Source organism: Motacilla alba, chromosome 1, assembly GCF_015832195.1.
Source record: "Motacilla alba alba isolate MOTALB_02 chromosome 1, Motacilla_alba_V1.0_pri, whole genome shotgun sequence".
In the NCBI taxonomy this organism is placed as follows: domain Eukaryota; kingdom Metazoa; phylum Chordata; class Aves; order Passeriformes; family Motacillidae; genus Motacilla; species Motacilla alba.
In genome coordinates, this window is record NC_052016.1 from 41,870,304 (window position 1) to 41,886,737 (window position 16,434).

The 16,434-nt window shown below is 36.4% G+C and overlaps 1 protein-coding gene across 11 annotated transcripts in view; it reads left to right on the forward strand.

Annotated features, from left to right (window-relative positions):
- Positions 1 to 16,434, forward strand: part of PICALM (phosphatidylinositol binding clathrin assembly protein) — a 65,958-nt gene that overhangs the window by 39,239 nt on the left and 10,285 nt on the right. For 2 of the 11 annotated variants that reach the window (XM_038127094.1, XM_038127123.1), the window contains exons 12-21: positions 407 to 507; positions 5,284 to 5,433; positions 6,828 to 6,890; positions 7,221 to 7,301; positions 9,872 to 9,979; positions 10,866 to 10,997; positions 11,087 to 11,117; positions 11,947 to 12,046; positions 13,839 to 13,862; positions 15,871 to 15,930. In XM_038127094.1, the coding sequence (XP_037983022.1) occupies positions 407 to 507; positions 5,284 to 5,433; positions 6,828 to 6,890; positions 7,221 to 7,301; positions 9,872 to 9,979; positions 10,866 to 10,997; positions 11,087 to 11,117; positions 11,947 to 12,046; positions 13,839 to 13,862; positions 15,871 to 15,930 (850 nt within the window). The other 9 variants (XM_038127103.1, XM_038127132.1, XM_038127167.1 and 6 more) reach the window with 7 other exon arrangements.

Below are 16,434 nucleotides of genomic sequence, written 5' to 3' on the forward strand. Positions count from 1 at the left end.
GGAATTTAGAGTAATACTTTGATGGTGCAGCCCATTAGAGTTCATTTTGTCTGTATTTTTTTGTTGTATTATAGAGTTTTCATGAGGTGACTTTAAAAGTTAGTGAAGAGTTCTGAATATAGCATCTCCTAGCCTGGCGTTGGACTGTGAGGACACCTGTCTTTGTCTTGAATAGCTTTGACAAAAGTCTCTTGGCATAACATGCAACTTACCTTGCTAAATTCACACTTTTTTACAGAATTGAAAATATGGAGCTCACCAGCCCTTCTGATTCTGGCTCAATTTTATCCATTGTGTAATAATCATTTTGTAACAAAGCTTTAATTACTGTTGACAGTGGCTAGTATTTGCCTTTAATTGAAAACTGTGATGTAGTTCAAACAGTTGTATTAATTTATCTTTGTAGCACTTCAAAGCTGCCAAATGATCTGCTTGATTTGCAGCCAACTTTTCATCCGTCTGTACATCCTATATCAGCTGCTCCACAAGTAGGAAGTACCTGGGGAGGTAAGAATTCTGAGTTGGATTAAGGTTCTAATTGCTATGGCCACGTTCTTGTACATGTTGCCCTTAGTCTGGGGGCTGTTTCTTCCTTAAAGAGAAAGATCTTAAGACATTACAAGTGAATAAAGGGATGACAAAAAGTAAACTATATGTATAGATTAAAATAATGTAGCAGTGTTTGGTGATTCTGAATTTTTTTTCATGTTTTCTTATCAGCAAAGTTTAATTGTTCATGAGATCTGCCAGCCTCATAACTGCTCTCTTCAAGATTCACATAGCCAGCTGCAGAAACTTAGCTGTTTAGGAGTCAGTTCAGTGAAGATGTCGAAGAGGTAGACTGTGCTGCAAACACAGGAACCTGAATGCAAAATCATTTTAATACATATTCTAAATTTTGTCTAATATCAAATTTGCTGGCGATGATAATGCAGAACTTGGATAAAGCCTAAAAGGAGACACTTGTGACAACTGTGCATAGAAAGGAAGGCCAGAGTTAGTTATTGAAATAATAATAAACCTTCTCTGCCTTAATAAGTTTTCTGCTATATTTCATTTAACTGCAACAGCAAAGCAGCAAAAAGCTGTGGTTGGGTCTCTTAAATGAACAGACAAAATTTATATTCTTGCCTCTGAAATGTGTTCCAGAACACCCAAATTTTCATTCTGCCCAGTTTCTAGGATGGACTGAATAAGCTGAAATCATCTTATCTTAGTACAGTCAAGTCCTCAAACTAAGGGGTCAAGGAAGAGAGTATTCTAGAAAGTAATGAACTTTCCTTCAAGATTGGTTTGAGTGCTGGAGCATTTTGATGTTTATTCAAAGTTCTTGGCTGCTTTGCAGTGTTCCAGAATAATTCAGATACATTATTATATTGCCCATATAACTGTTGGTTATACTGGTCGAGGATTAAAGAGCTTTGTGACAGAGGGAGAGGAAGGTTGTGTTGGTTTATTTTTCTACATAAATGATGCTAAATAAAATAGTAAACTCCTGAACTATGTGACTATTTCCAGACTATATTTTCCTAAACTAAAAGCTTGCAAAAGTGTTTTATTTTATGATGCGAAAAATTGGGAATTGCTGCTTCAGGAAGTTTCATAGGCATCAGAACAACCTTGTTCTAAGTTTTTACTTCCCTGTTTATTTTTATGAGCTATAGCTCTTCTTAACATCTTTCCAGCTATCTAATGTATCTTCCTAATAAGCTGTGTATGTATTCCGCTTTCCTATTTACTTTTTGCTGTGTACTTTGTTTTCTATACCTTCTCACATTTGTTTGTAGGGAAATAACACAATTTTGAGTGAGGAAGGCACTACTAATATATGTGGCAGCTTCTAAAATAAATGAGTAGTTTAGTTGTTCTTTAGTTCTGCTGAGCAAAGCATCTTTGGAGAAAGATGTAGTGAGGAGTGTATGGAGTTAGGCATACAAATTTCAGTGCTATAATAGACTTAGAGTTTAGAAATGGAGAAAAATGGTTTGGCTTATCTTGATTGCTTTCTGCACAATACCTTCTGTTTCAGTTTGTCCTGTTTGTTTCATGTGTGAGTTATAAAAGGGGAGCTGTTTGCCTCTCAAAGGTCACATCAGAATTTAGCATTTCTTCATGAACCTGAAAGTTGAGCCTGAAAGTCTGTGTTTGTTCAGTGTTGTGTTGCTCATGGCATGAGCCTTCAGTACTAGTCGTTGATATTTCTGCTTACTTTTGATACATTTCTAAATACTTATAAGAGTTAATTAACTGTGAAGATTTTGGATTGTCTGCTAAAGTTTTAGGCTAAAATTCTGGGATCACCATTTTTTGTGTTGCCTTTCATCAAAAAATCCCCAGCTCTTCAGCTTTACAGACATAAACACTCACTTCACACAGGTGAGGTAGATAAGAAGTGCTTTCCACATTTTACAGATGGGAAAATCTGAGCAGTTAACTGACTTGTCTGAAGTCATACGGCAAGTCAGTGGCAGAGCCAAGAATGGAACCTGAACTATTTCCAGTCCTGTGCTCTAACCACTGCACAGCATCCCTCCCTTAGGTAATTTTTTGACATGATGATCTTTGTATTTGGTGTATATGATGGCTTTGAGAAGATTATCAGATCAGCTAAAATCACTTACTGTTAAAAATTTTATGCGGAAGCTCTTAGGTGTGTAACAAAACAATAAATTGTTACAGAAGCATTATATTGGGTCGTTGCCTTTAGCTCTGTGCTTCCAAAAATGTAAAAACTAACAAAGTTAAACTCCTGGGGAATGAGTTCTCTGATTGTATGTTTTCAGTTTACCTATTTCAGACTGTAAAAGATGCATTGAAAAGCCTTTGTCACTGTTTTTTCGGACAAAATAGTTCTAATTGGATAACTTAAATGTAGAAATTTACAAATTTCAAACTACTCTTTTAAATGCACTAAAATCATTAATGCCTAATGATAGCATGCAGGTGCAGAGTGATTCCATTGACATAAACTGATGCCATTTGTATTAAAGGATGAAATTGGGCTTTAGAAACATTGAGGTGTTGCTGTCAGAAGTGATAGCAGTTTTTAAAACTTGAATGTACAAGGATATAAATTAGGATATAAAACCCAATTAATTTTTGGTTACTAACATTTGCAAGTTCTGAGACTTGGACAAGATTGGACATGCTGGCTAGAGTTAGAATGGGGTAGACAAACAGAGAATCTGAGAGAGGGTTAAATTTCTGAGAAAATCTTGATAATATCAAGTTGGATTATATTGTCTTAACTAGTCAAAACACAGGAAGTTCCATATACAACCTTGGGAATTGGGAACAGAAAGTAGTTTTTGGTTTTTTTCTGGATGACTGCATGTGTAAATAATTTTAGTGGATGGTAGATTCAGACAAATAGAGTTAAAAACTTGTGCTTCTTAATTTCTTTCATACTGTTTTGTCTGCACTATTTATTTGGATTCTTTGGAGATCATTCCAGCTGTTTCTGGTATATTTGCCAGCTATCAATTTGTACATAAATTACAAAAGCAAAACAAATGTATCAGTGTGGAAGTAAACATTTTGACCCAACTGTTTGAATTTTTTCCGCTTATATAATATATATAAAGAGAACCAATAAAATAAGCAGAACGTGAAGCAGCAACAGAAAGACAAAGGAAGAATTGATGAACAGATAATCTGCCCCATTTTTATTGACAGATTTGTTTGTTCTACATCTTCTAAAATGACATTCAAAGCAGAAAGCAGTTTTAAGGAGTAGCTGAAACAGGGACTGAGCTTCAGGCGACTGGCTGATTGGCATGTCCATTATATAAAACATACATGAGGCAATACGTAATTTTGTATTCATGTAATGTATTACAAATATTATATCAGCTTTTTCTGCTTATATTTTATTCAGTGTTGGACACTGTCATTTTGCTGACTGAATGATATAGGAAAAGGTCTTTTAAGGTATTTCACTCGTTCTTGCAACATAGCCAAGGAATTTGGGGAAAAGTCAGGTCTTACCTAATAACATATCTTGAGCTTGCAGCAAATCAAAGCATGCAATAAGCCAGCAAAGAATAATGTAGTTATTTTGTTTCCAAAACAAAATAGGATTTCTGTACAACTGAGCATATCATGAAGCTGTGTGGGACTTACAGCTAAGAATCAGGAGGTCAGATTCAGGGAGAGAAAATAATTAACACTTCAAAGCTGCTTCACGCAGCACTATAGTATTTACAAGAGTTATGGATAAATACATAAACTGGCCAGATTAAAAAAAAAAAAGGCCAAGAACTGAAGTATTTAACAAATCTTTCCTGTAGTTATTATTCAGAAATTTCTCTGTAGTGGTTTTGTCTAGAAGAGAAAGCTGCAGTTCTGGGCACAATGATAAGTAGGACTAGATACAACCCTTGCTGATCTCACCTAGTGAGTTCTTGAATTTTCCATCAAGGGTTCACGGGCTCTGAAACCAGACAGCTAAACCACAGCTCCTTCAGTCAACAAGTGTTACAGCTGCCTTCTCTATCCTGTTTATCTGTTAGACTCTGAATTACAGGAATACTTGAGCTTGGCAACTGCATCCATTCTCAGGAAACCTTGAAATTCTGTGCCTTGGGAAGTCACTTGTTTAGATCCATGTTTCCTTCATTCCAATAAAGTCTGACAGTTTTTTTAGTAAGGAACGTTTTCCTCATTATGGCTTAGTGTCTGTTGTCTCTAAAAGCAGAGCAGTCCTTTGCTTGCTTGCAGGTAACAGCATACCCACAACAAGCTGCTGTTCCTGATGCCCCAGGTACCAAGGAAAGTGCTTATGTCCTGAATGTTACCTTGGTATAATCATAGCTCTTGAAAATTTTGTGTTGCTCAGTAACAGAAAAACCCATAAACACAGTTTGGAGAAAGAGAAGCTCAGCTCAGTTGGTTTTGTTCAGGTTTTTAAGTTTGTCTTGGGGATGTTATTGCATTGAATCCTCTCATAGCATCTTGGGTTCTGTAGTGCTGACAGGCATCCTCTGTTCCAGAGACTTTGTTGAAAATGTCAAGACATGACTGTGAAAAACAAAAAGTGATTGTGTTTAAATAGGAATAACATACTTAGATTCAGTCTAAAACACACTCAGGAAGAAGCACAGTTTTTAAGGTGGTGTTACTAATTTAAAAATTAAAAACTAGGAAATTAGTAGCTAGTATCTGTGGTCCTGGACAACTTGAAAGTGAGATAAATAGCTAGGTCATCCCAAGCTTTAGAGATGTCAGGAGAAAACTAAATCCATCTTCCTTTTCTTCTTTCTCTCGCTCTCTGGAATTGAACAGATCCTTTTTCTGCTACTGTTGATAGTGTTGATGATGCCATTCCAAACCTAAATCCTTTCCTTACAAAAACTAACGATGCTGCTCATCTGTCTGTGTCTTCTGATGTATCTACTTTCACCAGTAGGACACCCACACATGAAATATTTGTTGGTAAAGTACCATTTTAAATTAATTTCCTATTTCCTAAAAAATTTAACATTATTTTAGTTTCTAAAATATACTTTTGCAGCCTTTCAGAAAATAAAAGCTAGTCATTTGGGGCTGGTTTTGTGCTATGTTAGAATTTGATTTAGTGGCTCTACAATGAAAATGGTGTTAAAATCCTTTCTTGTCTGCCTAGATGGGATTCCAACCTAATGTAAAGAAACAGAGCAATTGCTTGAGTGCAGTTTTACAGTCTCTTGTATTTGGGAATTTTAAAGTGAAATGGTGCATATGCCTGAGAAGGAAAAGAAAATGCTGTTACTTTCTTCCTCAGGTTGAAATGCTCTTCTTAAACAAAGGAGTCTAATCTGATTTTTTTGATAGTTGATGTTTTTGCCCCAGTCATGTAGTCATTAACAAAGCTCATAAAGTCATGCACATATTGATGCATAATCTACTCAGATTATGGGGCAACACCTATGGGGCAATGAACTAATAACTCACCTGTTAAAAGCTGTTCATATTTTACTTTGGAGATGGTTCAGCATGGCTGTCTCTAGAAATCCTTCCAACATTTGTGTTGGTGCAGCTCTAGAGTATTTTAATTACTTTTCAATATGAAGATTTAGTTTGTTTTCATAGATGAAAAAATCACTTAATTCCATGTCAGTTCTGTTAAACAAAGCAAGTTTAAAGACAGTTGTACACCACAGGCTGTATTTATGCTGGTTGAACCTCACTAGAATTAGTCAAAGAAAAATACAGACTATTAGAACAAAGAGGGGTTTTTTAACACTTCTACTACTTGTTAACAGAGGTAAAACAAAGGGGTTATCTCTTTAAAGATACTACTTTGTCAACTTAACTAACTAGTTTCCTAGCCTGTTTGTCTTTATTGGAAAGACAAAACAGGAAAGATATATTTATCTTTAAATATATATAAAATACCTTTAGTTGGTACTGCTATGTGATAATCTGTCTTTTCCATGCTTCAATGAAATTGTTACGGTTCATGTAAATATAGAATGATTATTTGAAATACCGCTGGTTTTTTTTAATAGGATGGTTATTTAGTCAGGTTAGTTTTCTCAAACTTGTTCTGCAGTCACATGAAAAGTTGCAGCAATGCAGAGCTATGAACAAGGACCTTGGTGGGCTTTTGTGGTGCTTGCTGGTCTTTTCAGTATTTATCACATGACTGCTCTGAAGTCATTGGAAATGGATGGCGTTGATACTACATTCCCTTCCAGTGTCTCATGCTCTAAGGATATATCTAGAACCAGAGGGTGGCTTCCTGACAGATTGATGTGGGACATGTAGATGCAGTTTTAGCTGGAGCATGATCAAGGTGCTATGATAATGTGAATGTGGGTTTAAAATAACTCTTTCTGGTTCTTTAGATCATTACAATCCATTTACTCAACTAAATCCCTTTGTGGCAAGCAAATATGAATATACTTCAGGTATAAGAAAAATGCCTTGAAGCTTTTACACTCATTTCCTCCGAGGGTGTAAAACATGGCATTTGTTTTGAAAAAAAAAGATCCTAATATAGCTGTTCCTTGGAAACCGTGTTTTTCCCTTTTGTGTTAGAGATTGTGTAAACTTGTTTCTTACCGTCTGTATGATGTGTATTGATTTCATTCCATTGATTCTATGTTATTAGACTATATGTGGATTTATAGACTGATGTGAAATTAAAGTTTTGAATAGCAGTGTATCTTGGTTCTCTTTCTGTAACTCTCCCTATTCTCCTTTCCTGGCTTTCTCTCTTGTGTGATACTCCTTATCAGATTCTTTTTGTGGTCCTCAAGCTTATCCTAACGCTTCTCATTTCCGCAATGAGCCTTCTTCTGTAGCTGGTCTATTTGGAGGTAGGTAATGGGATACAGCCTTACCACACACAGAGAAATCTGAATGTGTTGTGTCCCTAGAACTAGTAGGCATGTTGCTGACTACAGAAGTGCCTTGTTGTAGTGGCTCCAACTATAATTCATGTGCTTGCGCCAGGTGTTTGGTCACGAATGGTATGAATTTTTTCAGTTTCTGCCAAACTAAGGCTTATTTAGTCTAAACATGAAATGAGTATCTCCCCATTTCAGGATCTCTCATAGTTTACTTGTTGCTACATACCACACAAAAGACATGCATGTTTATAGTAGATTCTCATCTTGCTCTACTTCATTATTTTTACGATAAAGGGATTGGGATGTTCAGGCTGCTTATGGCAATTTTGTTGATATGTTACTCTTAAACAGTGCACTGAACTAGTGTTAACAGGAGAAAGAGGTCTCTGCTGCAGTGAAGTACTGGCTAATTGTTTCTGTAGCTGTGTCACATCTGTGTAGTAACCCCATACTGGTGCTGATTCTGGAACACCATCCTGATAGTTGCTAGAGAGACTGTGGGCTGTGACAGGTTATAATCTGTCCAAACCAGGTTGAGCAGGATGTGTAAACATTGCTGCAGTGCAAGGCTTAGGAATACCTTCAGTAAATGGTTTGTGGAAGGCTTAGTTCTTTAAAGTCCCGTAAAGTCACATTTTGGTTTAGTATCTTTGCATAAAAATCAGTGAGCATCATTTAACAAAAGGATAAATGCTACAAATTACTCTGTTCCCTTTGTTCCTTGTTAAAAAAGCAGGGTTATTAGTTTATATCAAGTCTTGATGCTCAAAGAAGCTCCATTAAAAATACTGACCTTTTCACCTTTCAAAATATCCTTCTCAAACCAACTGCCCTGAGTTGGTGGTTGCTATCAAGAGTAGGATTTGATCTTTCTCAGGGGCTGATTCAAAGGAGTCCTGTGTATTGTTTTGTCTTGGAGATGGTCTCATCTTCTTAGTTTCATAAAACTTGAAACTTCAAAAATGTGAGAACAGGAAACTCAGCTTGTTTGGTTGAGGCTGATTGCTAAAGCAAAATATGAGCTATTGTAAGTCAAGTTTTCTATTGGTGCAGGCACGGTTTTAAGAGTTGCAGGGCATCCCATCAAAGGAATTCCTATCTGAAGTTGGGAGTCTCTGAAATGGCTTGTTACAACTTGATGGTATACATGTCATAAAGATACTCATTTTGGTTTGTTGATTATTTACTCTCTCTTTTCCCACATGACTGCTTCCCATGTTTTGCTATATGCAGTTTGCTTTGATTTATTTTTAATGAAAATTACATTGTCTAAATTCAAGTGATGGAGTTAGGAGTCTTATGTTCCTTTAAGACAAAAAGAAACAGGTCATCCAAATTTGCTTTTTTTTCTCTGAAGCTTATGTTCAAAAATAACATCCTGTAGTTACTAAATTTTTCGGTGAAATGTGACTTATTCCAGAAAAACAGTAAGATTGAAATTATGTGCTGTCCTCACAAACAAAATGAAATCCAAGAAGTTTTCTTTGTCAGTTATTTTTACCCACTGCAGTGTTTTACTGCTGAAGTAGCTGTGATCCTTTCATTTCTCCATGTCACCATACTTTTTGTTAGAAACCAGAAAAGCTAATTTTCAAGGTGATGTTGCCTTTTGGTTTTTTTTTTGGTGCTTTTCATATAAAACAATGATTACTGCTGTTATTGCCTGAATACCAAGGTGCTGCACATGCACGTGCTTGTGTGTGATCATATATAATATTAAATAATACTACAAACAAATGGCTATTACCTTCTTTATTTATTGGCTTAATGCTGCTGAACATCATATGCAATGCTTCATGCTGCAATAAATTTTCAGTGTTGAAAAATAATTGTGTATTTGTAGAACACTATAAACATATGGAAGACAAATGAAGTAAATCAATTAGCAAATTCATTAGTAAATTCATTAGACAAATGAAGTAAAAGCATTAGGAGCTGAAATGTGAATGTACTTCCCCATATCTTGCCATAATTTCTAGAAATTTGACTGGAAAACATGGTGAACTGCAAAATGTGTGTCCACAAGTAACTAAGAGCTATGAAAATTATTTGTATTAAGTGTGTCTAATCAAAGGCATTACTAGTTCAGGCACTTTGGGATGGATTAGATCCAGTTGTATCTAAGAGAATTGCTGGATTAATATAAACCATGGAGGAATCATCTTCAGTCAAATAATCTTGAAATAGATTCCACACTAGCCAGCTTCTTTTCCTGGAGAAGCATGGTGACTTTTTCCTCAGTCATTTTATTGTAAACATATGGTAAAAAAATAAGGAAGGTGTCCAGAGATGAGGTAATTGCAAGAGGACTGTCTTATATGGCCTGTCCAGTGTTTTAGACAAAGTCTTTCTTTGGAGGAGTAACTTTGAATAAAGACCAAATAAAGTGCTCAGTATCAGGGTGTAATCTGGACTTTTGAGGTATTCCTGGTCTTTCTGCAGTGCTGAGATATTTATTTGGCTTGTCTTGCATAAATGTAGATTTATGGGAAATGCTGTATAAAAACATACAATTTCTTTGTTTTTTTTCCGCACAGGGTTCACTCCATCTCCCGTTGCTCAGCCACAACCATCAGCTGGCCTTAATGTTGACTTTGAGTCTGTGTTTGGAAATAAATCTTCTAATGTTGTCACAGATTCTGGTGGTAAGACACTTGCTAAAACAAATAACGTATGTCCTTTAATTTATTTTATTCTTGAGGTATAAATCTCTTAATATGTTTTTCTTTACACTACTGGGACAGAGTTTCAGATGAAGAAAAGAGAGCTGATTTTAAAAGGTCAATAACAGCATTAATCAAATAAATTTTCTTTACAGATGATTTCTACACTCTGCTGAAATGTTTACACTGATTTCCCTCACTTACATATTTTGTACATTAAAACTTCACACAGTGAACAGCCTTCATTTTTAAATGCTGTGAGCTAAAATTAAGTCTATATTTGTAGAGTGTGGTTGGAAGAGGTAAAATTGCATCTTCATTTTATGTGTCTGCAACATGTTTTTTGGCACTCCTTTGCTTCCTCTTTTGACATTAAGTTTGCTTCAGAAAATGATCAGTCAATACAGATAATTTGGATTGAAGTCATAGTGCTCTTTCTGTTCTTTTGAGCATCTGCAAAGTGGATTTTTCTGATCTTTTGCATTAAGCTCTTGACATCAGGTTTTTTTTTCCCTAAGCCATTGATTTGTTAAAAGCAAATAGATGATTTTGTAAGATTGAAACACTTTCTATATTTTTTGTTTTACATTTTGACTGCTTTACAGTCACTATGAATCCACTCTATGTAAAATTGTCCCATAGGTTAAACCACTGAACTTAAATCTTATTTCTATAATAAATATCTTTTTTATTGAGAGGCATAATAAGTTTTGTCCTTCCTGGGTAGCATCACCATGTCCTTCCTGGGTAGCATCATGAGGTTAAATTTTGTATTTTAGCCATTGTGTTGACTTTGCTGTCTAATTGAATGTCATGACATTTGTGGGAGGCCTATGATTTTCAAATCATTTATGTTTCTCATTCCAAGGCTTTGATGAACTAGGTGGTCTCCTAAAACCAACAGTGGCCTCTCAAAACCAGAGTCTTCCAGTTGCCAAAGTACCGCCTAATAAATTAGTGTCAGATGATCTGGATTCATCTTTAGCCAATCTTGTAGGCAGTAAGTATGGAACCACTAACATGTAAATACTTACTGATTTCTTTTAAACACACAGAATTTCAGTAATCTCTTTTTCTCCCTTGTGACAGATTTGGGCATTGGAAATGGAACTACTAAAAAGTGAGTATGTTTAAACAGAAGTTGAGCATTTGGATTTTCATGATAGTAAATTTTCATGAATGTACACGTTGAAACCTGTGCATACCAACATATAATGTTAGCCTTCAGAGCACATGTGGGATTGTACAAGGTGTAATGAATTGTTGAGAGCTATTGGAAGGTGACTGTAGACTGAGTGGCAGTGACAATGATAGCAGCAGGCAAGGTGTCCTGTCTCTGATTCCTTTCAGAGACAGATCCTTTCAGATTCCTTTCTGTTAAAAAAAAATAGTTCATCGAAGTTTTTCTTTGTAGTTGTTGCTGGTAGTCATAGCACTCCTTAAATACTCGGTATGACCTGAGTGTGAGCAGAGTGGTTTTAAAGATTGTGAAACTGCAGCCTGGGTCTTGAGGCTGACCTTTAGACAAGTGAATTCTGAAGCAGGGTGTGTGTATTCAAGGGTAGTGAACATCTGCTCTAGCAGCAAAGCTGGGAGATGGAATTGGCAAATTTCAAGTTTATTGAGACCATTTGTGCCAACTCTGAAATCATTCACAAATCTAATATGCTGTCTTGAAATCTTACTCAAAAGTCTTGCCCTGAGACATATACACTGACTTACCTATTCTGGGCAACTTGACCAAGATGCTGAGGGGGCTCGTGCTGAACATCTTTTCTTACTTTTCCCAGCCAAAACATGTTGTCATTAAATTTTTTATCAACCCCTTTGCTAAATGAGCTTCATTAATAAAAGAAGCCTCATTCCCAAGTGGAAATGATGTTTACCTGAGAAAGTTTTTTAAGGAAGTAGAATGTTTTCTAACAATTTTTAAAAAAATTTATTTGAAGTGATGTAAACTGGACTCAGCCAGGTGAAAAGAAACTAACAGGTGGTTCCAACTGGCAACCCAAGATTGCACCCACAACTGCGTGGAACGCTCCAACGTTGGTAAGCAAATGCTCATTTTAAAATAGTGAGTTCCCTGCAATTTAGGTCTGCAGGGTGTCGTATAATGGATGAATTTGAAAATGGTCTATAGTTGCAGTAAAAGGGTAATAGAAAATTAAAGAAGTGGTCAGCTGGAGCTGTGTGCTACTGGGATTTGTTTTTCTTGGCTGTGTGATTGTAGTAAATAGTTTTAGTAATAAATAGTAAATACTATTTAATAGTAAATAGTTGTGATGTGACGTGCAGGTTTAGCACAAACTTCAGTAGTGTTTGAGCAGCCTCTCTCTTGGGAGGTAGGGCTTTCTGGGTTTCATTTAATGGACTTTTCAAGTGCATATGGAGACAGGACAAGGAGCAATGGCTGTAAACTGACAGAGGTCAGGTTTAGATTAGATACTAGGAAGAAATTCTTTATTGCGAAGGTTCTGAGGCACTGGCACAGGTTTCCCAGAGAAGCTGTGGATGGCCTAATCCCTGGAAGTGCTCAGGGCCAGGCTGGATGGGGCTTTGAGCAGCCTGATCTAGTGGAAGGTATCCCTGCCCACAGCAGGGGGGTTCAAACTAGGTCGTCATCAAAGTACTTTCCAACCCAAACCATTCTATGAGTTTATGACATAAAATTCTGAATTCCAAGGAGTGAGGAGGCATTTGGCAGTCTAGAAAAGTGTAAGTGTGAAAGTGTCCTTCGGCTGCACTTACAGGTCACACATCGTTACATTGTAACTTGGCCTGCTCTGGGGGTGGGAACTGGCCTCATGATACTTGGCAGAGGTGTCTGTGGCTACAGCTTTCTTAATGTACATAACTACTGCTTTCCTGCCCTGGTGTGTGCACTTGCTTTTAATCCATGTCAGTTTTGATGAGCAAGTTCATGTCTATTTTAACAGGTAGTATTGGCAAATGTTTGGGGGTAACAGTGTAGGGGGAGGGCTTTTAATTACATGTTAGGGCTTTACAGAAGTAGTTTTCACAATGTTCACAGAACATTTTTGCATGTGAATCCTACTCACCCTTTCACCAATGACCTGGAGAGCTGTACATGAACAGAGCAGGTAACAAACTGCCCCCAAGGATTTATTGCATCTGACTCTGACTGGGGGAGGTTGAATCTGCAGTGCAGTAATGCAGCATTGTAGATTTGGAAAGATAGAATTTGTCTCCCTGGATCTGCCATCTCTTCCCTACCTATCAACTCACTACATTTATTTAGGGAGAAATATGTTTGTGGATCTTACTGGAGGATGTGTGGATATTGAAGAAATTGTAACTACTTACCTGTGTTAATGACTGGCAGTTTAAGTTTACCTGTGTGCTTGAATCTGTTTAATAACTCATGTCCTATATCTACATCTTGTGATGATAAGTCATTAAAATTAACAGCTTTTATTATTGAGAGATACTGTTGAGACACTTCTTGTGAAACTGTTCTATAAACATAAGAAACTTGAAAAAGAAATAATATGAGGGGGGAAATAAAAGCTTTGTTTTCCTCTGCTGGTCTATTTATTGTGGAATTGCTGCTGCTTGCTAAATAAATATGCTTTTGAAAATCTTTGATGAAAAAGGCATATACCAAATAAATGGACTATGCAAACCAATGTCAAACCTAATACCAATGACAGTATCACAGATGTGTTGTCTCAGTGAATGACTTGAATTACAAGAATGCGTTGGAGTAAACATTTAATGTATTTGTGAACTAAAATGCTATCTGTGTATATTCTGTTGTGTAAGTATTTGCTTCTAATCCAGTGTTATTGCATTATGTAATTGTTCTCCCTGGGAAATACAGAATGGCATGCATTTTCCACAATACGTAAGTGAAACAACCCACAGCCTTTTTGCAATCGACTGGCATGCTGATATTAACCACTGCTGTTGCAGAATCTCATAACCTCCTCGCTATTTACACATTTCTCATTTGAAAATCTTTGGTGTGTCAAAAATTGAGCTTTTCCTAGCATACACAAACTTCATAGGTGGTGTGCAGGCTCTTGAATCGAATGATGGCATGGGAAATACCAAGATTATTTTTCCTTGCTTTAAACTGTACCATCTGCTGCCAGAGAGCTGGGGTGTGTGTCTGTGCTGCCTTTAATGCATTTGGTGAATTCTGAATGAAGATAAAAATATTGTGTTTGAATAACTGCATGAAACCTCACAGGCTTCTGTTATATGTGGCACTTGATCCACATTTATGGTAGATTTTGGTTTTTAATTTTTTTTTAAGTGGGGAGAGACCAATATGTCATGAATACTCATATGAAAAAAGAAAATTAATGCAGATAGTTTACAGAGGGCAAGAAATAACCTGCGCTTGCTGTCTGAGGAATGCAGGCTTTCATTTCAAAGGACTTTTTTCTTTATGTCAACACTAATATTGGTCTTTCCCTGTACTCTGTTTTAATTCCAGGGTAACTCTGTAACTGAAGGGTGGTAGGTCCATATTTGAGCACTCAACAATAAGTTTATTCAGCATGTTTGTGTAGGTGTGTGTACACAAGCAAAGCAAAACAAAACAAACAAAAAAAACCACCTTGTAATTTTCAGGATAGCTTTTCCCGCTGTGTGAAATATATGGCAAATATGCTGTCCAGATGATTTTCTATCTGGAAATGCCAGTTGCACTGGCTCTACTATATAAGAAAAAGCAGCTGATACCTTAGAACTGAATTCAGAAGCAGCTTTCCTGATGCCATATTCCTGATGAAACAATTTATCTGCTTTATTAATCCAGTATGGTTAATGGTTTATGATTTGCCTCATTTCTGTAGCAGTAATGTCTGTGTACCAAGATATGCTTATGGTGTTTGTCTTGAACAGAAATCTCCACGGCAAAAGCATGAAAATTACTGGGTTTTTTTTTTCTAAAAGGGTAGACTAACAGGAGGTGGAGTGGACAGACAGCAAGCTATGTAAATATCTGTAAGCACCAATTTAGTCTGGAAAAAAACCAACTTTTTTGTTCTTATAATAGTTAATGCTAATTTAGAAAGTGGATAATAAACTGTAGAATAAAGAATATGGCTAAGAGATTAAGTATCTTTATTTAAATTTCTAAGAGTTATCAGCTGTTTTTCTACATATATATTGCCAAGCTGTTTACAAAACAGAAGTTCACCCCAGTTTTGACAGCAGTTGTGCTATACCTTCATAAAAGTGCAATAAGCACATCAGGGTAATATAAATGTATCTGCCAAGTACTAAGAGGAATGTTCAAATACAGTGAATGGAGTGAGTGAGAGAGAGGGAGTGCAAACTGGCTATTCCTGTGAGAGTCTTAATTTATATCAAAGCCTGCTAGGAGAATCCCCATAATGTGTTCATCCTGGCTAAAGAGAATTCCTGTAAGTGTCAGCAGAAGCAGTGGTAATTTGGTCTTTTGGTCTCTTTCAAATTTTCTCTTAAGACTTCTTGTGTACCATTACTTTTGATACTGAAATATAAGTATATACTACATGGGATTAAAAAAGTGCTTCTGCTTCATAAATATTTTCTCTCAAACTTCTCTGAGTCTTGTACTGTGTTCTCTAAACAGGATGTTGAGAGAGTGGTACTTGCAGTTTAGTTCAAACAACCAGAATCCTAACATGATAAAAACCAATACATTATTACAGATTTGCCAAGATGGCCCATAAACTTTAGCTTAGGTATTGTACTCCATCTGAAATAATTAGGATACCCTCTTAACACCAGACTGCAAATCCTATTTATTCTTTGCTATGTTCATAATAAGCTGAGTGCTGCAGTTGATCCTTAGAAAGCAATGTCTTAGAGTATGCAGCTGATGTCTTCTCTCAGTTCACCACTGTTTCTCACACCAGGCACCCCCTGTAATGGCCTATCCTGCCACAACGCCAACAGGAATGATGGGCTACGTGATGGTGAGTGGAATTCCTACAATTCCAACCAGGCACATGCTGTATATTGTTTGATTGTTTATAGTTTGGTAGCTCTCTTTTTCCTGAACTATTCTACTGAAGACTGAATTTCAACTCCCATTCATTTATTCCTCACCAAATTATTAACTTCTGGTTTTCTGAACCACTTGCATACTGTTAGTCTGAAATTAAGTCTGCCCTTCCTTACTTCACTTGTTTTATTCATAAACGTCTCAAAATGGAACTAGATCATGTTTAAGGTCCCTTCCAACCCCCAAACCATTCTGTGATTCTATGAAAATTAACACAGTGTCTGTTCTTGGTGGTCCTTATTGGTGTGGAAATCAGTTTATCATAGAAGTAAGTTTATCATGTCAATATGAATATCTGCTTTCAGAACAGAAATGTTTTCTTGGTTAAGTGAAGCCTTCCTTAAATACTTTCTGCTGAGGTTTGAGAGCAAGCATCTGTGATGATTAATGCTACAAAAGTGGTTTGTGACACTGC